Source organism: Balaenoptera physalus, assembly GCF_965194825.1.
Source record: "Balaenoptera physalus genome assembly, chromosome: 16".
Lineage (NCBI taxonomy): Eukaryota > Metazoa > Chordata > Mammalia > Artiodactyla > Balaenopteridae > Balaenoptera > Balaenoptera physalus.
In genome coordinates this window covers 47,758,157-47,777,374 of record NC_138898.1, presented here as the reverse complement: position 1 = coordinate 47,777,374, position 19,218 = coordinate 47,758,157, and the positions used below count along the sequence as shown (strand labels likewise).

The 19,218-nt window shown below is 39.8% G+C and overlaps 1 protein-coding gene across 1 annotated transcript in view; it reads left to right on the top strand.

Annotated features, from left to right (window-relative positions):
- The window catches only part of KIZ (kizuna centrosomal protein), a 108,896-nt gene that overhangs the window by 10,449 nt on the left and 79,229 nt on the right, over positions 1 to 19,218 (top strand). The window contains exon 4 of the mRNA XM_082431744.1: positions 7,048 to 7,140. Within this exon, the coding sequence (XP_082287870.1) occupies positions 7,048 to 7,140 (93 nt within the window). The remainder of the gene's footprint in view (positions 1 to 7,047; positions 7,141 to 19,218) is intronic.

Here is a 19,218-nt window from a genome sequence, read left to right as displayed (position 1 = left end):
CATTTGTGTCTTTTTTAGTCTCTTAATCTAATTTGGTTTCCTACCAGTCTTCCTTGTTTTTTTTTTTAAATGATACTGGCTTTTTGAAGAAGCCAGGCCAGTTGCTTGTAGAATGACTTACATTCTGAATTTGACTCGTTATTTAACTTGTGTAGCATCCCCTGTGTTTCCTGTAAACTGGAAATTTGGTCTAAGCCAGAGCTGCCCAGTAGAACTTTGTGGTGATGGAAACCTTCTGTCTCGGTACTGATGCTGTCTAATACAGTAGCCACTAGCCGTACATGGCTACTGAGCACTTAAAATGTAGCTTGTGACACTGAGGACTGAGTTTTTGTGTTAAATTTAATTAATTTAAATAGTCACAGCTGAGGTTATACATTCTACCGCATCCCGTCAGGAGGCTCATGAGTCATGATGTCAGGTGGTCTTGTTTGAGCCAGGCTGAGTTTGATGCCTTTGTTAACATGGTGACCTCTAGGTCTCTCTATTGTAAGGTACCTTTTTTCCCTTTGTAAATTAGTAAATAATTTTACTTGGCTTGACATCTTGGGAATACCTTGTTCCTCAACAGCCTTTTGCCTAGCGGTTTTAGGATCCATTAGTGATGCCTGAATCAGCTATAGTGGAGGTTGTGAAATGGTGATTTTCTAATTTGATCTCATCTTTTACATTTGTTAGCTGGCATTCTTCTATGAAGAAGAGCTTTCTTTCCTTCTTCTTTTTCTCCCTCTCTCTGTCTAAATGTCACTCTGGGCTTGTGAATCTTTATTTAGTCATTATATTATCAATTACTGTAATTATTCTTTTGTTGCTTACATTCTCCCAAATTTTGCCAGTGAGAGTCTCTTCAAGTTGGCTCCTGTGTCCTTTTGACAAGATGTTCCAGGTTTACCTTATACTTCCCTGCCTCAGACTTGGAATTAGCCTCTTATCCGAGGAGCCGTGGTTCCTTTGGGTGGGAAGGGGTATTTAGAAACCAAGATCTGGAGGCTAGATGTGCTCAAGCAATAGTGAGTCTTAGCTACAGCACTCCAGGTTTTTCCTCCTAGTGTTCAAGTAGAATGCTTAAGGCTCAAAAAGCAATTGTTATCAACATTGTAAACCTCTTTTCTTTTCAGAGAGTTCAAAGAGAAAATAAAAGTGGTGGACAAAGCAGGGAATTTCTTCTTCCCAGTGGAATAAAGGAAATAATAGAAGTCTTCCTCTTATTTTCATATTGATGCTTTACTTAATTGTTGATTTCTCATTATAACCAAATGTGAGAGGGAGGAATTTGAAAGGAAGTATCATCCTTTGTAAATATTTTAATACTGAGAGCATTTGTTGTGTATAGTATGATATGTTAAAAAAAAAAACTTGTCTCATGAGCTACTAAAGAATATCAGCATAGGGGACCATTTTCAAGAAAAGAATGATAAACTGTATTTCTAGGACTATGTAAAGCTTTATTCATAAATATCATTAAAAAATGACACAGCTATTCCTTTTTGAATTTTGGAGAAGGAATGCCTTTTAAAAAATCTGATGATGGCATAAAAGGGCAGGTCAGGTAGCTGCAGTTGGGAAACATACATGTTCCGTGGAAAACTGTACATTGGCTGTGAACCAGCCAGTGATGCCTGTGACACCACCAACTCAGCAAGCTGTGCAGTGAGCAGAGTGTGCAAGCAGAGGGGGTCGTCCTGTTTCTTCCTGCCTCTTCCTTTGTGCCACGGCCAGTTGTGGCCTTAGGAATACCAGAGCCACTTGTCACCCTTAATCCTGCCCCACTCCCGTGTCACATCTTCACCTCACGGAAGTCTTAGGAGAGAGGTGTTCTGGTTGAGCACCTACGTGGTGTATTTGCCACACACCCCAAAATGCCCGGGGCGTTTTTCCTTGAATAGAGTATAGTTAGTGCAAATGAACTTCTAACTGGTGGAAGTCCAGAAAGTGAAACAAGGTGAAGCATTGTGAGAGAAGTGAGGATTTTGCCCAAATTATATTAAGTGAATTTCTCCCTCTTTGTAAGACTAGGCCCACTTAATTGTAGAATGTTAAAATCTTTTAAAATGGGGTAAAAAACTTTTTTTAAAAAGCCATTTCAACTGATTTTATGAATTATACTACTTTATTTGGGGGCCTATAATAATTTTCAGGGCTTTATAAGGATAGTGATGTATCATGTAGTTTTGTAAATACAGTTTTGTGGCCATATTGCTACTTGTCAGATGGATAAAGAGGATGAATAAACTCAGTTCACGAATGTAAATAGGAGAATCACCAGTGCTGTGAAGAGGGTGCCCCTCTCTCCCTCTTCTTGCCCCCTCACCGCCTCTCCCCACCCCGCCCACTTCACCTCTGTTTCCCCTCCCTCCTCACACTCCCCACCTTGGCAGCTTTAGTGGAAGGGCCCAGCTGGCCCTTAGAGCAGTTTTCCTCAGGTGCCCTTTGCTCTTGTCTCAGGTTGGCTTTTCTCTGAAGCTGACCCTGAGACAAGGGTTCGGATGTAAGGGGCTTATTTGGGAAGTGCAAGGATACCGAGAGGCAAGTGGGGAGCTGAGACAGGGAAGGACAAGTGGCCAGAATGGGGGTATTAAGTCAGCTACCACAGTCGGCACCTGGAGCTTAATTCCACAGGGAAACTCCACCAAATGGTTCAGAGCATTTGGGAGACGTGTAGCCGGGCTCCTGAGCATCGCTGACCGAGGACTGCTGGGGGAAGGGCACAGGTGTGGGGAGCTCGTTAACCATGTGCTCCTGTAGGCAGAGCAGCCTCCCCAGGCTCTGAGGGGCCTTAAGCACGGAGACAGGGGTACTGGAACTTAGGAGCACTGAGAAAGGTCCCACGGTCACGTGTGGAGCATTGCCAGCCTCTGCTTTGGCCTGCATTCAAGTGCTGGGCTTGGGGCTGGCATGTCAGGGCTCAGGGAGGGTCCCTGGCCGGGAGCGGGTCATCATCTGGTCATGTCTCCCCTCTGCCTGCAATCCTTGAGTGTGCAGCCTTCTCGGGACAAAGCCCAGGTGCTGATCTCTGCCTGCCAACTACCCATGGCTTCAGCCTTCTGACCACACACAAGTTCTCTTCTCTCTCTGTCCCTCTCACACAGCTCTACAGATGTGCACATTTTCTCTCCCCACCCTGTCCCCTTCCACCCTCTCCCTCCATCCCACCCCTCGCCCCTGTCTCCCCTGCTCCCCTATCCCAGTCTTCCTCCTGCCATCTCCCCTCCCCTCCTCCACACCCCCATCTCTTCCCCTCTCTCTCCCACCCCATGTCTTCCCACCGTGCCTCTACATCTTTATCTCCCACACATGCACGTCTGCACTCTCTCTGCTACACACGTGCTGAACGGTTTGTAATTCCTTGAATGCACCACATTCTCTCCTATGTCCTTCGACTAGGAGGACATAGAGGAGACCTCGCTCCCTCTATGCTGCCGTAGGTCTATGTCATATGATCTACATAAGCACCTCCTTCATGGTACTGTCATTGTTGCGTGTCTGTTTCCCTACCTCACCGTGAGCTCCTTGTCTTACTGTTTCGGTGCTCTCAGTGGCACATAGTAAGTGCTCAGTAAGCACTGACTGAAAAGTAATTCTTCCATATTCTTGTTTTGTTCTCTTATGGACCGTAAACAACTATGTGAGGATGAACGTGTGTGATTGGACCCATGGCAAACCACCCAGGAGCATTTGTGTTTGATAGCAGAGGCATTTTGAAGACATGTCATTATTTAAAGATGTGATCTTGTTGAAAATTCAGTCATCAGGTTACATGTGCCTATAGGGCATAAAATTTGAAGAAAACAAACCTTTTGAGCTCTCATTCAATTCCTGCTAAGCACTGTGACAGCCACTGTGGGCAGAGCATGACCTTCTGGTTCCTGGAATAGAGTATAGTTGGAAGACAAAGTCTGTAGCAAATCCCATTTTTTTGCCTGTTAATATGTCCTAGTTGAATAAATAAATATTCCTCCATATCTTTTGGTAAAAGTTCCACATTTAAGAGGAAGCCCATATACTGGAAAAAAATAGGAGAGGGAAAAACAAAAAGACTGTGAATCTCTCATATTCATCTGAGAGTCACATCAGTTTATTTAACTCTCTGTAGCCATCCTTCAACTGTAATGTGCAGAGGCCAGGCCAGCTGATCTTCAATGTCAATTCAGCTCTGTAACTGAGAATTACTGTACAATTTCAAAGACCAGTGAAAGAAGGAAGCTTATGAAAAAGGTAATAGTGGCACTTTCAGGCAAGTGGTGATGTGACAAGGGAAAGCTGAAGGAATGTAAGAATACAGGAGAAAAGAAGGAAACAGTGAAAACTGGGGTGCGTTGTGAGTATGGAGAGATCCCAGACATGCCAGGACCTCCACCTCCTCTTCCCACGACCCCAGATTACCGTCAGCAGATTTCATTAGTTGAGCTGAAATGAATCAGCTGTGCAGAGTAAGGAAGTGAGTAGGAAAGGCCTCCTAAATTTAGGTGGGCAGCAGCAAGTCCAGTGCTGTGAAGCAGTACAGGACAGAGCAAGTTCCTGATTGGGAGATGAGAGGATTGTCCTTAGAGAGGCTCTAGGCCAGCAGATGCTACTGAGGCGTGAGTCGTTTGGCCTCTGAAGCAGCAACTCTGACTATGAGGAATCTAGGCCACATTGCAAGAAGGGAACAGGGACCTGAGGCTGCACCCAAGAGAAAGGATGCAGTGCAAGCCCTCCTGTATTGTGGAGATAGAAGAGGCCCCTGGGACCTGATTCAGAGAAGAAATGGGGAATAAGACTTGAAAGACTGATGGTCAGAGAACTAGATGTACATGAGGACACATGTTCTACTGCTTCATCAGGCATTTTTAGCTGGAAGGTCTTGGAGAGATTCATCTGTGCAATGTTTCCCAAACTTTAAAAAAAAAAAAAAGCTTTTAAACATAATATAACCCTTTGTTTAAAAGCAGATAAAGGAGGAAGTAGAACTGGGGAGCCCTGTGGGTTGAGAGTCCCTGCTGTCCAGTGTTCAGGAGGTGGATTGGATGTATAATAACCAAGTACTATATATATAAATAAAAGGCAAAGAAGGAGAGCAAAGACAGTTGTAGGTGCAAACCCACAGTCCTAGGTCATGCAGAGTTAACAGTTTGTGTCGATTATCAATTTATCATAGTAACTTGTAAAATTTCAAATACATTGTACAGTGTTCATTTGCATCATTAATTTGGAAGAGTAGCTACAGTTCAGATGTTTCAGATGCATTGAGAACAATCTGCATTGGACTCTTTGTTTTTTTTTATAATTTTTTTTTTTGCAGCACGTGGCTCTTCATTGTGGTGAGTGGGCTTCTCTCTAGCTGTGGCGTGCGGGCTCCAGAGCGTGTGGGCTCATTAGTTACAGCGCGCGGGCTTCAGAGCGCGAGGGCTCAGTAGTTGTGGTGCTCAGGCTTAGTTGCCCCGCGGCATATGGGATCTTAGTTGCCCCACCAGGGATCCAACCAGCGTCCCCTGTATTGCAAGACAGATTCTCAACCACTGGATCACCAGGGAAGTCACCCTGCATTGGACTCTTGACGATACTTTCCTTGCTGTTCTTTATGAAGTCCTGAAGCAGTTAGCACTTTTTTGCTTCGGTAAAATGAATTGAATAATACTCTTATATTTCCATGAGAAAGTGCTCTGTCTTTGGGAGTTGTGGCTCTGAAATGATCCCATAATGAAGAAATCAGGTACAATGCCTGTTGCATGTTTATAACTGATCTCAAAGAGCATAAGAAAACATTTGTAGCCACAGGAACAAAGAATTTTTGCTTAAGGTTTATTATTTAATAAACCTCTGTTTATTTTGTAAATCACCCCTCATCTCTTTTTAAAGGTATTTTCTCTTGGAATTTGTAGAGTGTGCCTGTTTAAAGCTCTTGGGGTTAAAAATTAAATATCTGTTGAGTTCAAAGGAGTAGATATAGAACAGAGAGATGTAAATTGTATTTTCTTAATTGCCTTCTTTCTTTATCTTTTCTTGGCTTGTTTTGTCATTTTTACTGGCCTTATGAAACTTTGATTTAATTAGGGCTCTGTTTATATCATTACTGCCAATCTACTGTGTTAATAGCATTCTGATAGAGAAAAAAGAAATCCCTGCTTAACTGATATTAAAAATGGGGCAGCATATAATACCTTTTAAGATAGTTTGAGGGAGACAAGTCAATTTTGGTTATTATCATCTGTTCACTTTTTGTGTGTCAAAACAAAAGTTCGGGCCTATTTTATGTTCAGACTGAGAACTAAGAAAACAGTTTTCTAATTTGGTTATCTTATAGGTGTGTTTCCAATTGCAGTACATCACTGCCTCATTTAGAAAATGTTCTGATACTTATCTGTGATGGACCACAAGCAGAGACTTTTTAAGGCTTTACTTACTAACATATGAATCAAAGTGCTTTTTATGCGTTGCTTTTAAGAAAAAGTCGTTTTATGATGGAATCACTTTCATCAATTATAGTGTGGTAATGACGCAGACATCTTTATGAGTTATTAGCACCAGAGCAAACTTGATGCCTATGGTGCTGATCATTGACATCTACAGTGTATTTGTATCCGTAAAAAATGGAGTTTGTTTCCAGTTGATGATCTAGCAAATAATATACTCAGTTGCTGTGACAAGTAGGACCATGATATTATGTGGATACCATACAGATAAGAAATCAGTAGGACTGCTTTCTCTTCCTTTTTTTAGGACAGAACTTTTCAGAAGAAGCACCATCAAATGTGTAACTTTCATGATAAAGTAACTGGATTTTTCATGATAGCTTAATATATCAAGGTTTTATTTCCTAGATTGATGGAGGACTAAGTGAAAATCCATCAAATGTTATTTTATTTAAAACATGTAACATTTTATAGAATTCAGCTTTTGATATGTTGTTTGTGAAATTGTCTGTTTTCTAAGATAAATTGAATTTCTCAGCAGTATCAGTTTTTACTTTCTCTTTACTGTTCCTTTTATGCTGTAAAGTCTGAAAAATATAAATAGGTGCTAGTTGTAATAATATCCTCCACAAAATCAAACTTTGTTTATATTTAGATTGAGTATGAGACTCAAATTAAGAAGATGCAGCTACTCACAAAAGATAGCCTGGGAAAAAAAGGTGAACTGAAAGATGAAGACAGAGAAAAGGTAATAAATTAAAATGATAAACTTTCTGTTAACAGAGGATTTTTGGCGTGTTCATCTTTTAGGATACTGTTGTAAATAAAATCGTCTTATTACAAAGATCTTTCTGATTAAACTTTAAGTGATTATTTAAAGACATTTGCTTATAGAGTATTGCTTTAATGTATAATTCAATTAAATTTGCTGAAAGGCAGTCACTGTGGCTGTAAAAGAGATAGATTCCAAAGAAAACCTCAGTGTTGTTAGTAGGTGAAATTTTGTTTTTCTAAATAATGCTTTCGAGCTGCCTTTTTCTTAGTTCCAGAAATGTTTTAAATGAGAAGTAAATGAAATGTGGCATTTTGCTTCTTTTCTTTGTATACATAATTTTGTACATTTTAACCTTTTCATAGATAAAGTGGAAAGAAAGGATTGCATATCTCAGCAACAGACAAAAAAGAATGGCAAGGAATACTTAAATAAATTCTGCTATGTATCTGCCGTAATGCAGGCTTCTAATCCTCCCGCCTATCTCCATATAAATGATTCTGCTCAAGACCATAGATGTTTTCTTCACTAAAAGCAGTAAAGCTCTTTTAGATGAAATGTCTAAAAACATCTTGTAATAACTTGGAGCATGCTGGCAAGAGTAGTCACTTGTGACTGTGTGTGAAACCCCCTCAGCCAGTCGATATTGTAATAAGCAAAAATGGGAGCATCACTCCATTATTCAGAGAAGCCAACAGCGTGCTTCCTCCTTAGGCTGCAGCATTCATTAAGAAAAGCTTACTGGGCTGAAAGCTGGAAACAGATGATAACGGGATATGATTTTCATATTTAATGCTTTCCTTGGAAGAGTATGTGTGCTACAGATTGATAGAAGAATCAACTGCTACTTTACTAAAAGACTTTCAGGTTTGCCCTATAGCTACCGATGGAATCATTCAGCCAAGAAATTAACTTTTTCTCCTTTTACCTGTTTTATATATCTGCTAAGCAGGCTGCCGGGCTGCCAGTAAATGTTATTATGCAGTTAACTGTTTGGTATTTAAGACTCTTATCAGAAAAGAAACAGAGGCCACACTATTTTGTTTTTATAGTAGGAGCAAGGTTTTAGTTTTTCTTTTTTCTGTGCATTAACAGGCATTAATCTGAGTTTATAGGAAGTTTTAGTTTTCCTTCCCAGAGATTAAAAAGTTAAAAAACCTAGAACTTTAGAGCATTCTTTAAACTGTAAGATACAAAACACCAAGCCCCAGCAACCCTGACCTATATAAAAAGGCCTTTAATGATAAATGATTTCTCTGCCATTAGATGTACACCAAATGTGGTATGATGTGATAGACTTCTGAGACATTCAGGCAGTTTTTCTGTTTGACATTTGGTCATGAAATAATTGATGTGTTTTTTAATCTATAATCCCGTTTGTTCTTTCTGTGCTGTTCCTGATAGACACCTTGTTAGTATGGCAGTGTCAATGGTACTTAAGTAAAACGGGAGACTTTTTTTTATATTTGCACTACTGATTCCTTACCTTACATATAGTTATATAGTTTCTTTTAAGTCATATTTAAAATTAGGGCAAGAGACATATAGCTGACAACTCCTTAAAATGTTACATAGAATAATAAGAAGTGTTTCTTTTTTACTGGAATGTGTCATCTCCTTAAAAGCTTTGACTATTGACTGTATGTAAGACTCAATTAGGTAACATTTTGAGACATAGCTTGCCTTTTTCAATTTCCCATTGATGTTCTATCAATTAAAAGGTAAAAATATTTCAACAGAACCCTGAATGAGTTAACACTTACTCTACACTAAACCAGAACAGTTCCTTACCGTATGGGGTATGTTTTATCTTTCAGCAGTCACATGAGTTTGTCTCTGTGCCCGGAGCGCTGGTCTCCAGGGACTGGCCTGCGCCCGGTGGTTGAATTCAGTAGATCGTTGTTGAGTGAGTGCTCTGTTTGAGAAGCTGCAGCGGGTCCCTCTAGGAGTGCCACGATGCTTGCCCTCGAGGTGCTTCCCACAAAGCGATGTTCTCTCTGAGGCCTGGGGTAGTGTGTGCTGAGTCCCAGCTACGTGGAGAAAGAAAGCTTGCTTCCTCTGCAATGAGTCCTCCACGGCCTAGGGGAGAAGGTGGTGTGTGAGCTGGCGGGAAGGGTGGGGAGCGTGCCAGTCGCTGGGTATTTGATAGACATGCTTGGGTCTGAAGATGTTGTGAGTGAAGGAGTGGAAGCAGGAAGCCCGGTGGGGAGCCATCAGTCTGGCTAAAGGCGAACATTCTTGCAGGGAAGTGGGAGAAAATGAGCTTGGAAAGGGGCATCGTGGAACTCAGTCCAAGGCTCAAGGATTGAAAATTGCCCCCTGGAATCAGTGTGTGTGCACGTGCGTGACGGGGCAGCTGAAGCAAGGACTGGGGCTCAGAGCAGTTACATCACAGGCGCAGGAAGGCAGGGCTGGCAGTGCTGTGCAGGACGCCCTGGAGGAAGGAGCTCATGGGGCGAGAGAACCAGGGTTCATTCAGACGCAAGGAATGAACCGAGGGCCTGAGTTGGGGTGGCCATTGAGATGGAGAATGCCAATGAAGGGGAGAGGAGCTGTCAAATTAATGATAATTCTGAGTTATGAAAAGATAGCTTTAAAAAGTGGTTGTGCAACTTTCAACCAGATGCAGCAACTTGGATGCGCTACTAAGAAGAATGATCAGGTAGAAGTTGTCTATTTTTTCAATGTAGAAGTTTAGCTCGGTTTTATAATAGGAGTCCAGTGTTTTCATGCATCCAGCGGCTGCTCTTCAGAGTCATGTGTTCTCTGAAGAGAAGTAATCATTGATCTGTTCATCCCCCAAGCTTGTTTCTAATATTAGTCTACTTAGTAAACGCTTGTTGTTGTTGTTGTTAATAGCCAGAAAATACAAAGTTCCGGTCCCCATTTGACTCCTCACAAATTTTACTATAATATAGTAATCCTTCTCCTCTATTATACCTTGCCATTTTTTATTTTGGGGTGAACCCTCATTCCATTGGTCTCTAGGCATGTCCTTCTTGTTCCCCAGCTTTTTTGTATCAGCAGTGACTAGAGCATACACATAAAGACACATCAAAACATATGCACCCAGGAGAGGTGGAGATGGCATTTGTGAATGAGAGCATAAACCTTGAGGTGGGATTTGTGAAGTTTCTTTGAACTCTTACACTGTGAAATATGTTCTACTAAAAGCAGAAGTGAGCTGGATACTTCACAGAAAGATTATACTCTGCCAGGGCTGGAGAATGTGGAGGACCAGAGAATTCCATCACAGGGCTAAAGGCTGGTTGGGGAGTTCCACTTCCACTGTTGTAAACCTCCCTGCAAGGGTCACGTGGAGAATGACCCTGCAGCTTGTTACTTCTGCTTCTAATCGTAATATTAACAATGGGGAACAGTGACTACACACGTATTTTGTCAGGGGCAGCATTAAGCACTTCATATTCATCAACTCATTTAATCCTGTCAGCAATCCTGGAAGTAGATACTATCGTATCCTCATTTTAGAGGAAGGCTCAAAGAAGTTGGTTAACTTGCCCAAGACTACACTGCTAGGCAGAGCCCAAATTCAAACCCAGACCATGTGGCTTCAGCGTCCATGTTATTAGCCATCTTGCTACACTGCCTTCCAAGGTAGTATGGGTGAAGTGCTCCTCGAAAGTTGGGAGAAATTCCTGGTCAAATAAAAACAGCCTAGCCATATCATGTGAAATATTTCAGTTATTCATTTAGATGCTGCATTTTCAGCTAACCTTGGGAGAGAGTGAAATGGTCTCCCTTGGTGGTATAATAGTTCAGCTGAATCAAGTGAGATCTGATTTTGCACTGGTTGAATTGAGTAAGAAATTAGACATACACTTCAGATTCATTATTGGGGATTTTTTTTTTTTCAAAAAAAACTGTGGTTTAGTAACACAATTTGAGTTTAACTCATTCAGTTTTGAGTATTGCAGCATAAGAGATGGGCACTGGAATCCTCGTATTTGGGTTTGGATCCTGTGACTGAGAGCAAATTGTCCGACCTTGTAAGTCTTGCTGGAGTGAGTATAATAACAATGGTTGATTTGAGGGTTTAAAAAGGTAATGAATAGAAGTCTGCTTGACACCTGGTAAGTGCTTGGCACGTGTTCAGCGATCCTCTTGCCCCTGTGCCCACTGTCACTGTCGTCAGCCATCTTCCTTCTCCACTGGGGTGGCCATATGAGGGTGTCCCTGGCTTTCTACCACTTACCTATGGGAGTGGGGACAGAGAGGCTACCTACCAATTAGGAAACGAGAAGTAAAGCCCTTGGTGGTAGCAACTCATAATAGATGATTTTAGCGTGATTACAATACAGAATAACTTACAGGACATACCTTTGAAGCCTGAATTTAATGGACCCATTTAAAAATGTAGGTAGTTCCAACCTCTATTGGATTTAGTGGCCAGTAACATCTCCTCTTGGCCTCAGTTGTGAAAATTTGGTTGAGTCTCGAATCTATCCCATTGGCAAAATGAAGAGTTAAAAATCACATTGTCATGGTGTCTTAGTCGGCCTGGGCTGCCATAACAAAATAGCACATTCTGGGTAGCTTAAACAACAAATTTATCTTTTCATGCTTCGGGGGGCTGGACGTCTTAAGATCTAGGTGCCAGCTGGGGTGGTTTCTGGTGAGAGCTGTCTTTGGTTTGCAGACCACTGTCCTCTCTCTGGGTCCTCGTGTGTCCTTTTCTCTGTGCACGTGTGTGGAGAGAGGCAGATCTAGGGTTTTTCCTCTTCTAAGGACATCAGTCTGTTGGATTAATAGACCTCACTAACTTTAGTTACCTCCTTCCAAGCCCCATTTCCAAATATAGTCACATTGGGGGAGGGCTTCAACATAAGAATTTGGGGGGGCACAATTCAGTTTATAACACACAATAAAGTAAAATAATTCCTTCAGGATTGTTACATGTAAATTTTTATTAAGGGATTTTTGGAAATCTTCTCAATGTGACTTAAGGACTTGTTTACATAGAAACTAAGAGCAGTAATTGTACTGTGTGAAAAGCTGGAAATTGGGTCTGACAGCTCCATTTTTCCATTCTGCATTTATTTTGATACTTACCAATTCCCTCATCTGTGGGGGAAAAAATAATAAGAAAAAATAAAATTACTGCAGTATTCTGCAAAACATGAAGTATAACATAAATATATTTTTCAAAGTACAATAATGTTCAAGATCCACCTGCTTTGAAAACTGTAAGCAGTTATTATTAACTGAGACACCATTACAGTAGTTCTTAACTTGCTGCTGGCTCCATCAGCATGTCCTCTCCCCTTTCCGCTAGTAAAGATGAACTCCTGATTTTAAAAGTATTTTCAACTGTATTCATTTGCTTTGCTCTCACTTTCCCCAGCTCCCAGTATGTTTTCAATTTATTTAAACTAAAAAAAATTGTACCCATTTCTTTCATCCCCCACCCCCAACCTCTGGCAATCATCAGTCTGTTCTTTGTATCTATGAACCTGGTTTGTGTTTGTTTGTTTTAGATTCCAAATGTAAGAGAGATCATATGGTATTTGTGTGACTTATTTCACTTAGCATAATGCCTCAAAGTCCATCCATGGTGTTGCAGATGGCAGGATTTTCTTTTTCATAGCAGAATAATATGCCATTGTATATTTTTACCACTTCTTTATCCATTCAGCCATCATTGGACACTTAGATTGCTTCCATATCTTGGCTGTTGTAAATAATACTGTAGTGTACATGGGGGTACAGATATCTTTTCAAGATAGTGTTTTCATTTTATTCAGTTAAATACCCAGAAGTGAAATTGCTGGCTGATATGGTAGTTCTATTTTTAATTTTTTGAGGAGTCTCCATACTGTTTTCATAGTGGCTGCACCGGTTTACATTCCCACCAACAGTGCACAAGGGTTCCCTTTTCTCCACATCCTCATCAACACTTGTTATTTCTTGTTTTTTGATAATAGTCATTCTAACGTGTGAGGTGATATGTAATTGTGGTTTTGAGTTGTATTTCCTTGATGATTAGTGAAGTTGAGCATGTTTTCATGTACTTTTTGGCCATCTCTGTCTTCTTTGGAAAAGTGTCTATTCAGATTTTTCTGCCCATTTTTTAATCAGATAATTTTTTGCTCTTGAGTTGTATGAGTTCTTTATATATTTTGGATATTGGCCCCTTATCAGATATATCATTTGCAAATCTTTCCTGCCATTCAGTAGGTTGCCTTTTTGTTGATGGTTTCCTTTTCTGTGCAGAAGCTTTTTAGTTTGATCTGGTCTCACTTGTTTATTTTTGCTCTTGTTGCTTTTGCTTCTGGTATCAGATTCAAAAATCATTGCCAAGGACTTATGTCAAGGAGTTTACCACCTATGCTTTCTTCTAGGAGTTTTATGATTTTGTAAAACATTCAAGTCTTTAATTCATTTTGAGTTAATTTTTGTATATGGTGTTAGATGGTGATCTAGTTTCATTCTTTTGCATGTGGCTGTCTAGTTTTCCCAGCACCATTTATTGAAGAGACTGGTTTTTTTCTACTGTATATTCTTGGCTCCTTTATTGTAAATTAATTGACCATATGTGTGGGTTTATTTCTGTGGTCTCTATTCTGTTCCATTGATCTATGTGTCTGTTTTTATGCCAATACCATACTGTTTTAATTACTGTAGCTTTGTAATATATTTCAAAATAAAAGCGCATGATGCCTCCAGCTGTGCTCTTCTTTCTCAAGATTGCTTTGGTTATTTGGGCCTTTTGCATTTCCATACAAATTTTAAGATTGTTTTGTTTCTGTGAAAAATTTCATTGGAATTTTAATAGGGATTACATTGAATCTGTAGATTGCTTTGAGTAGTATGGACATTTTAACAATATTAATTCTTCTAATCCATGAGCACAGAATCTCTTTCCATTTATTTGTGTCTTCTTCAGTTTTTTTCATTAATGTCTTATAGTTTTTAATATGTAGTCTTTCACTTCCTTGGTTATATTTATTCGTAGGTATTTCTTATGCAGTTATGAATGGGATTGTTAATTTCCCTTTCTGATATTTCATTATTCATGTATAGAAACTCAACATTTTTGCATATTGATTTTGTTTTCTGTAACTTTATTGAATTGGGTTATTAGTTCTAACAGTTTTTTGATTGAGTCTTTAAGGGTTTTCTATATATAATACATATCATATGCAAATAGTGACAGTTTTACTTGTTCCTTTCCAGTGTGGATGGCTTTTATTCCTTTTTCTTGCCTAATTGCACTGGCTAAGACTTTCAATACTATATTGAATAAAAATGGCAAGAGTGGGAATCCTTGTCTTGTTCCTGATCTTAGAGGAAAGACTTTCATTTTCACCGTTGAGTATGATGTTAGCTATGGGCTTGCCCTACATGGCTTTCATTATGTCGAGGTGTGTTCTCTCTATACCTGCTTTATTGATACTTTTATTTTAAATGGATGTTGAATTTTGTCACATATTTTTTCTACATCTATTGAGATGATCATATGATATTTATCCTTCATTTTCTTAATGTGGTGTATCACATTTACAGATTTGCAGATATTGAACCATCCTTGTACCCCTGGAATAAATTCCACTTGATTGTGGTATATGATCCTTTTAATATGTTGTCAGAAATTCCCTGGCGGTCCAGTGGTTAGGACTTGGTGCTTTCACTGCCATGGCCTGGGTTTAAGCCCTAGTCAGGGAACTAAGATTCCACAAGCCGTGTGGCACAGCCAAAAAAAAAAAATATATTGTTGAATTCAGTTTGCTAATATTTTTTAGGAGTTTTGCATCTATGTTGATCAAGCATATTGGCCTGTAATTTTCTTTTCTTGTGGCATCTTTGTCTGGTTTTAGCATCAGGGTAATACTGGCCTCATAAAATGAGTTTGGAAGAGTTACCTCCTTTTCTGTTTTTTTGGAAAAGTTTGAGAAGGATTGGTATGTATGCTTCTTTGAATGTTTGGTAGAATTCACTAGTGAAGCCTTCTGGTCCTGGACTTTTGTTTATTGAGAAGTTTTTGATTACTGATTCTACCTCATTACTAGTAACTGATCTGTTCAGAGTTTTTTGAATTTATCCACTTCTTGTTGGTTGTCCAGTTTGTTGGCATATAGTTGTTTATGGTAGTCTTATGATCCTTTATATTTCTGTGGTATCAGTGGTAACGTCTCCTCTCCAGTATTTTTTAAGAGGTACAGATGGATAACTGTGACAGGAAAAGGAAGAAATGAACTAAAACCTTGGATTACAGATTTACCTTAAATACTTAACTTACTTCCTATTACTAGAAAGTAATAGTAAGGTATAGAAAAGTTCATCATTATGTCAGATCCTTAAACACTGACACATACTCCTTCCTTTGGCAGTAACAGCTGTCTCTCAAAAACTTTTCATTTCCTAATATTATACCACTGTCAATAATAATGTGAAACACAGCATTTTTTTCTTCAGCTTCCCTGGCTCAGAAGCTGCTTTGAGAAGACACAAAATAATATTCAGAATTTTAAGGTTAAAGACCACCCTATTTCCTGTTGCTAAGCAAACAAAATGACAGACTATTTAAAAAAAAAGAGGCAGCTGTCTGAGCCATTTCAAACATAGCATTGCCTTATAGCGAGCAGCAATTAATTTTTGCAGGTTTCTTGTACATTTTTTGTTATGCAAGTTTAAATAATTGCTGGTGGGAATGTAAAATGGTGTAGCCACTTTGGAAAACAGTTCACAGTTCCTCACAATGTTACCATTGTGTACCAGTGTCCTCACAACATAGTTACCATATGACCCAAAAACTCCACACTCAAGAGAGGTGAAGACATATGCCAACACAAAATCCTGTACACAGATGTTCATGGCAGCAGTGTTCTTAACAGCTGAAAAGTGGAAACAACTCAGATGTCCATCATCTGACAAATGGATAAACAAAATATGATATATCCATGCAGTAGAATATTATTCAGCCATTAAAGAGAATGGAATACTTACACCTGATACAACATGGAGACACCGTGAAAATGTTATGCCAAGTGAAAGAAGCCACAAAAAATATTAGAAAACAAACTAATGGTTATCAGTGGGGAGAGGGGAGGGGGGAGGGGCAGTATGCATTACTGTGCCAATTAAATGTGGACTGCAGAATGGAAAATACATCAATGTTAAATTTCCTGATTTTGGTCATTGAACTCTGCTCGTGAAAGAGAATGTCCCTGTGCTTAGGAGGTACACACTGGAGTGTTCAGGGGGAGGGGGCAGGGTGTCTCCAAGTTAGCCTCAGATGGTTCAGGAGAAAATGGTGTGTATGTATATACACATACACATATGCATGTGTGTAGGGGGGGAGAGAATGATAAAACAAATCAGGCAAACCATAAACAATTTATTTATTGGTTTATTACAGACACTAATATGTGATGTTCTCATTAATTAGTGTATTACTAGAGCTTGTTGAGGACCAGAGTTCCGTATTCTAAAAAGTCTGGCAAAATTGGCATTTAACTATTTCCCGTCACAGAGAGCTGTAGCTTCTGTTTTCAGGAAGTACTCTTTGTTAACAGTGCCATCTTGAAGTGGTCACTGTTTTCGCTTTCTGCAGTTCTGTAAGCATTTAAATCGCGGGTACATGCTATTTTTGTTGATTGTGCAGGTTACCATTGAGATTTTGTTGTTTCTCTCCAGTTCTTGGCTCTGGGAATGGGCCTGGAGTCTTTTGCTTCTCTTAGTGGGTCATAGAAGTTAGAGAGGAACTGATTGAAAGGAATAACTCAGGGGCACTTCCTTTGTCCTTCCCCAGGGGGCTTTCTCATTTCTAAGACCTGCCTACCGTTTGACTTCATATCTTGGCCTTAAGCAGACCAACAAAGAGACAGGTACTTAGGGTTGCGGTGTACTCCCTGTTCTGAGTTAGTTCATTAATACTCCCTAAGTCAGTCTTGAAAAATCAAAGGCCTCAAACTCATAAGTCTGATCACTGATTGGCCTCAAGTCTTCACTAAATGACCACTATTGTGTATATACTCGAGTCCCTTTCAGCATACGGCCAGCTGAAGCTCTCCACAGTAACCCATCACTTGGAGCCATCTATTTAAATAACTTTTTGTTTGAGTACAGGAAAAATGAAAGTAGTTGTTAGATTAGGGTAGTGGTAATTGGTGATTTTTGCCTGTTTTAATACTTCTTTGTTACTGATAATAGGTCACATATTATGTCACAAATACTGTTTATACTGATGAATCAGAATGTTGATTAATATAATTTTGATGTTTAAACCATGTGGTATAATGAAAAATTCTTAATAATGACATAATGGCCTCTTTGGACAGTAGTATCCTATAAGGCAGTCTTGACGGAGCGACTTCTAGGAGGCTGTCCTACTCACGTGTGCAGAGAGTCATACACTCAGGGATAATTATTGCACATGGTTTGGAAGGGTAGGTGGTGGGAAGCAAACCAAGGTCCATGAAAACAAGACGGGTTAAATAATTTATGGAACATCTGTAGGAGAGGTTAATACGCAGCTCTTAAAATTACAGTGTAGTCAGTTTCCAGTCCAATGGGTAAGAAACTTGGAAGTCACCACTCCATCCTAACAAGTAAAAAGCTGAACAAACCGAAAATCAACAACTCTTCTTAGATCTGACAGAGAAGTGAGGTCCCAGGGCAATATGCTGTCTCTCTCTGGAGAGACCAAGAGATGACTAGAGAGAGCGACAGCTTCCCAGAGCAGAGCTGATGCCTCTGCAGGACGCAGTGCCGGACGGAGAAACCGGAACTGTGACTGACAAGGCTCAGTGTGGGCACATCCACGAGAGAAACTCCGGGGGACCCAGCCACAGGGGTCCCCCACACTTTTGTGAGTTTTACCCCTAGTTCTACCAGGTCCTCACAGTGACTGTCAGGGAGGGGAAGGGGGAGAGGAGCCAGAACGCTCTGTTATTAACAAGGTCTGCCCTTAGGAGAAGCTGTTTAGCCAGAGCCTCACTGACCTGAGGGAAGGAAAAACCCAGCTCCAGAAGGTGCTAGCCTCCTGCATGGAGGAACAGAAATAACAATTCCAGCCCCTTCTAGCCTTGAACCTAAAACTGCTCTAACAATAATGTCTTTTTAAAAGTCCATTGAGTGTAGATATATGGATTTATTTCTGGACTCTCAGTTCTATTCCATTGATCTGTATGCCTGTCTTTATGCCAGTGCAGTCTAAATTACCCCTGTTTTTGTAGTAAGTTTTGAAATTGGGAAGTGTGCGTCTTCCAGCTTTTCTCTTCTTTAGAAAATTGTTTTGGCTATTCTGGGTTCCTTTATTTCCATATAAATTTTAGTATTAGCTTGCCAATTTCTGCAAAAAAGCCCGCTGGGATTTTGCTAGAGTTTGTATTAACTGTGTAAATCAATTTGGGAGTATTGCCATCTCAACAATTTTAAGTCTCATGTTGCTTGAACACAGAATGCTGGTCTTGTTTGCCTTTCATTTCTTTTTCTTGCCTTACTGCCCTGGCTAGAATCTGTAGTATGGTGTTAAATAGAAGTGTTAAGAGCAGACATTCTTATGTTAACTCTGATCTGAGGGAGAGAAAGCTTTCAGTCTTTTACCATTGACTATGAAGTTAGCTGTGGGTTTTTCATAGATGCACTTTATCAGGTTAGGGAGTTCCCTTCTAGTCCTAGTTTGTGGAGTTTTTTAAAATCATAAACACATGTTGTATTTTGTCTAATGCTTGTTCTGTGTTTATGGAGATAATAATTTGGGTTTTTTATTTGTTCTTTATTCTATCAACATGATGTATTATATCACTTAACTTTCATATGTTAAACTAACTTTGCGTTCCTGGGAAAAGTCCTACTTGGTCATGGGATATAATCCCTTGTATATTATGCTGAATTTGGTTTGCTAACATTTTGTTGAGAATTTTTACAACTATATTCATAAGAAGTGTTGGTCTATAGTTTTCTTTCTTGTGATGTCTTTGTCTGGTTTTGGTATTATGGCTGGCCTCATAGAATGAGTTGTGAAATATTTTTTCCTCACCTGTTTTTGGAAGAGCTTATAAAGGATTGGTATTAATTCTGAAGGATTGGTGT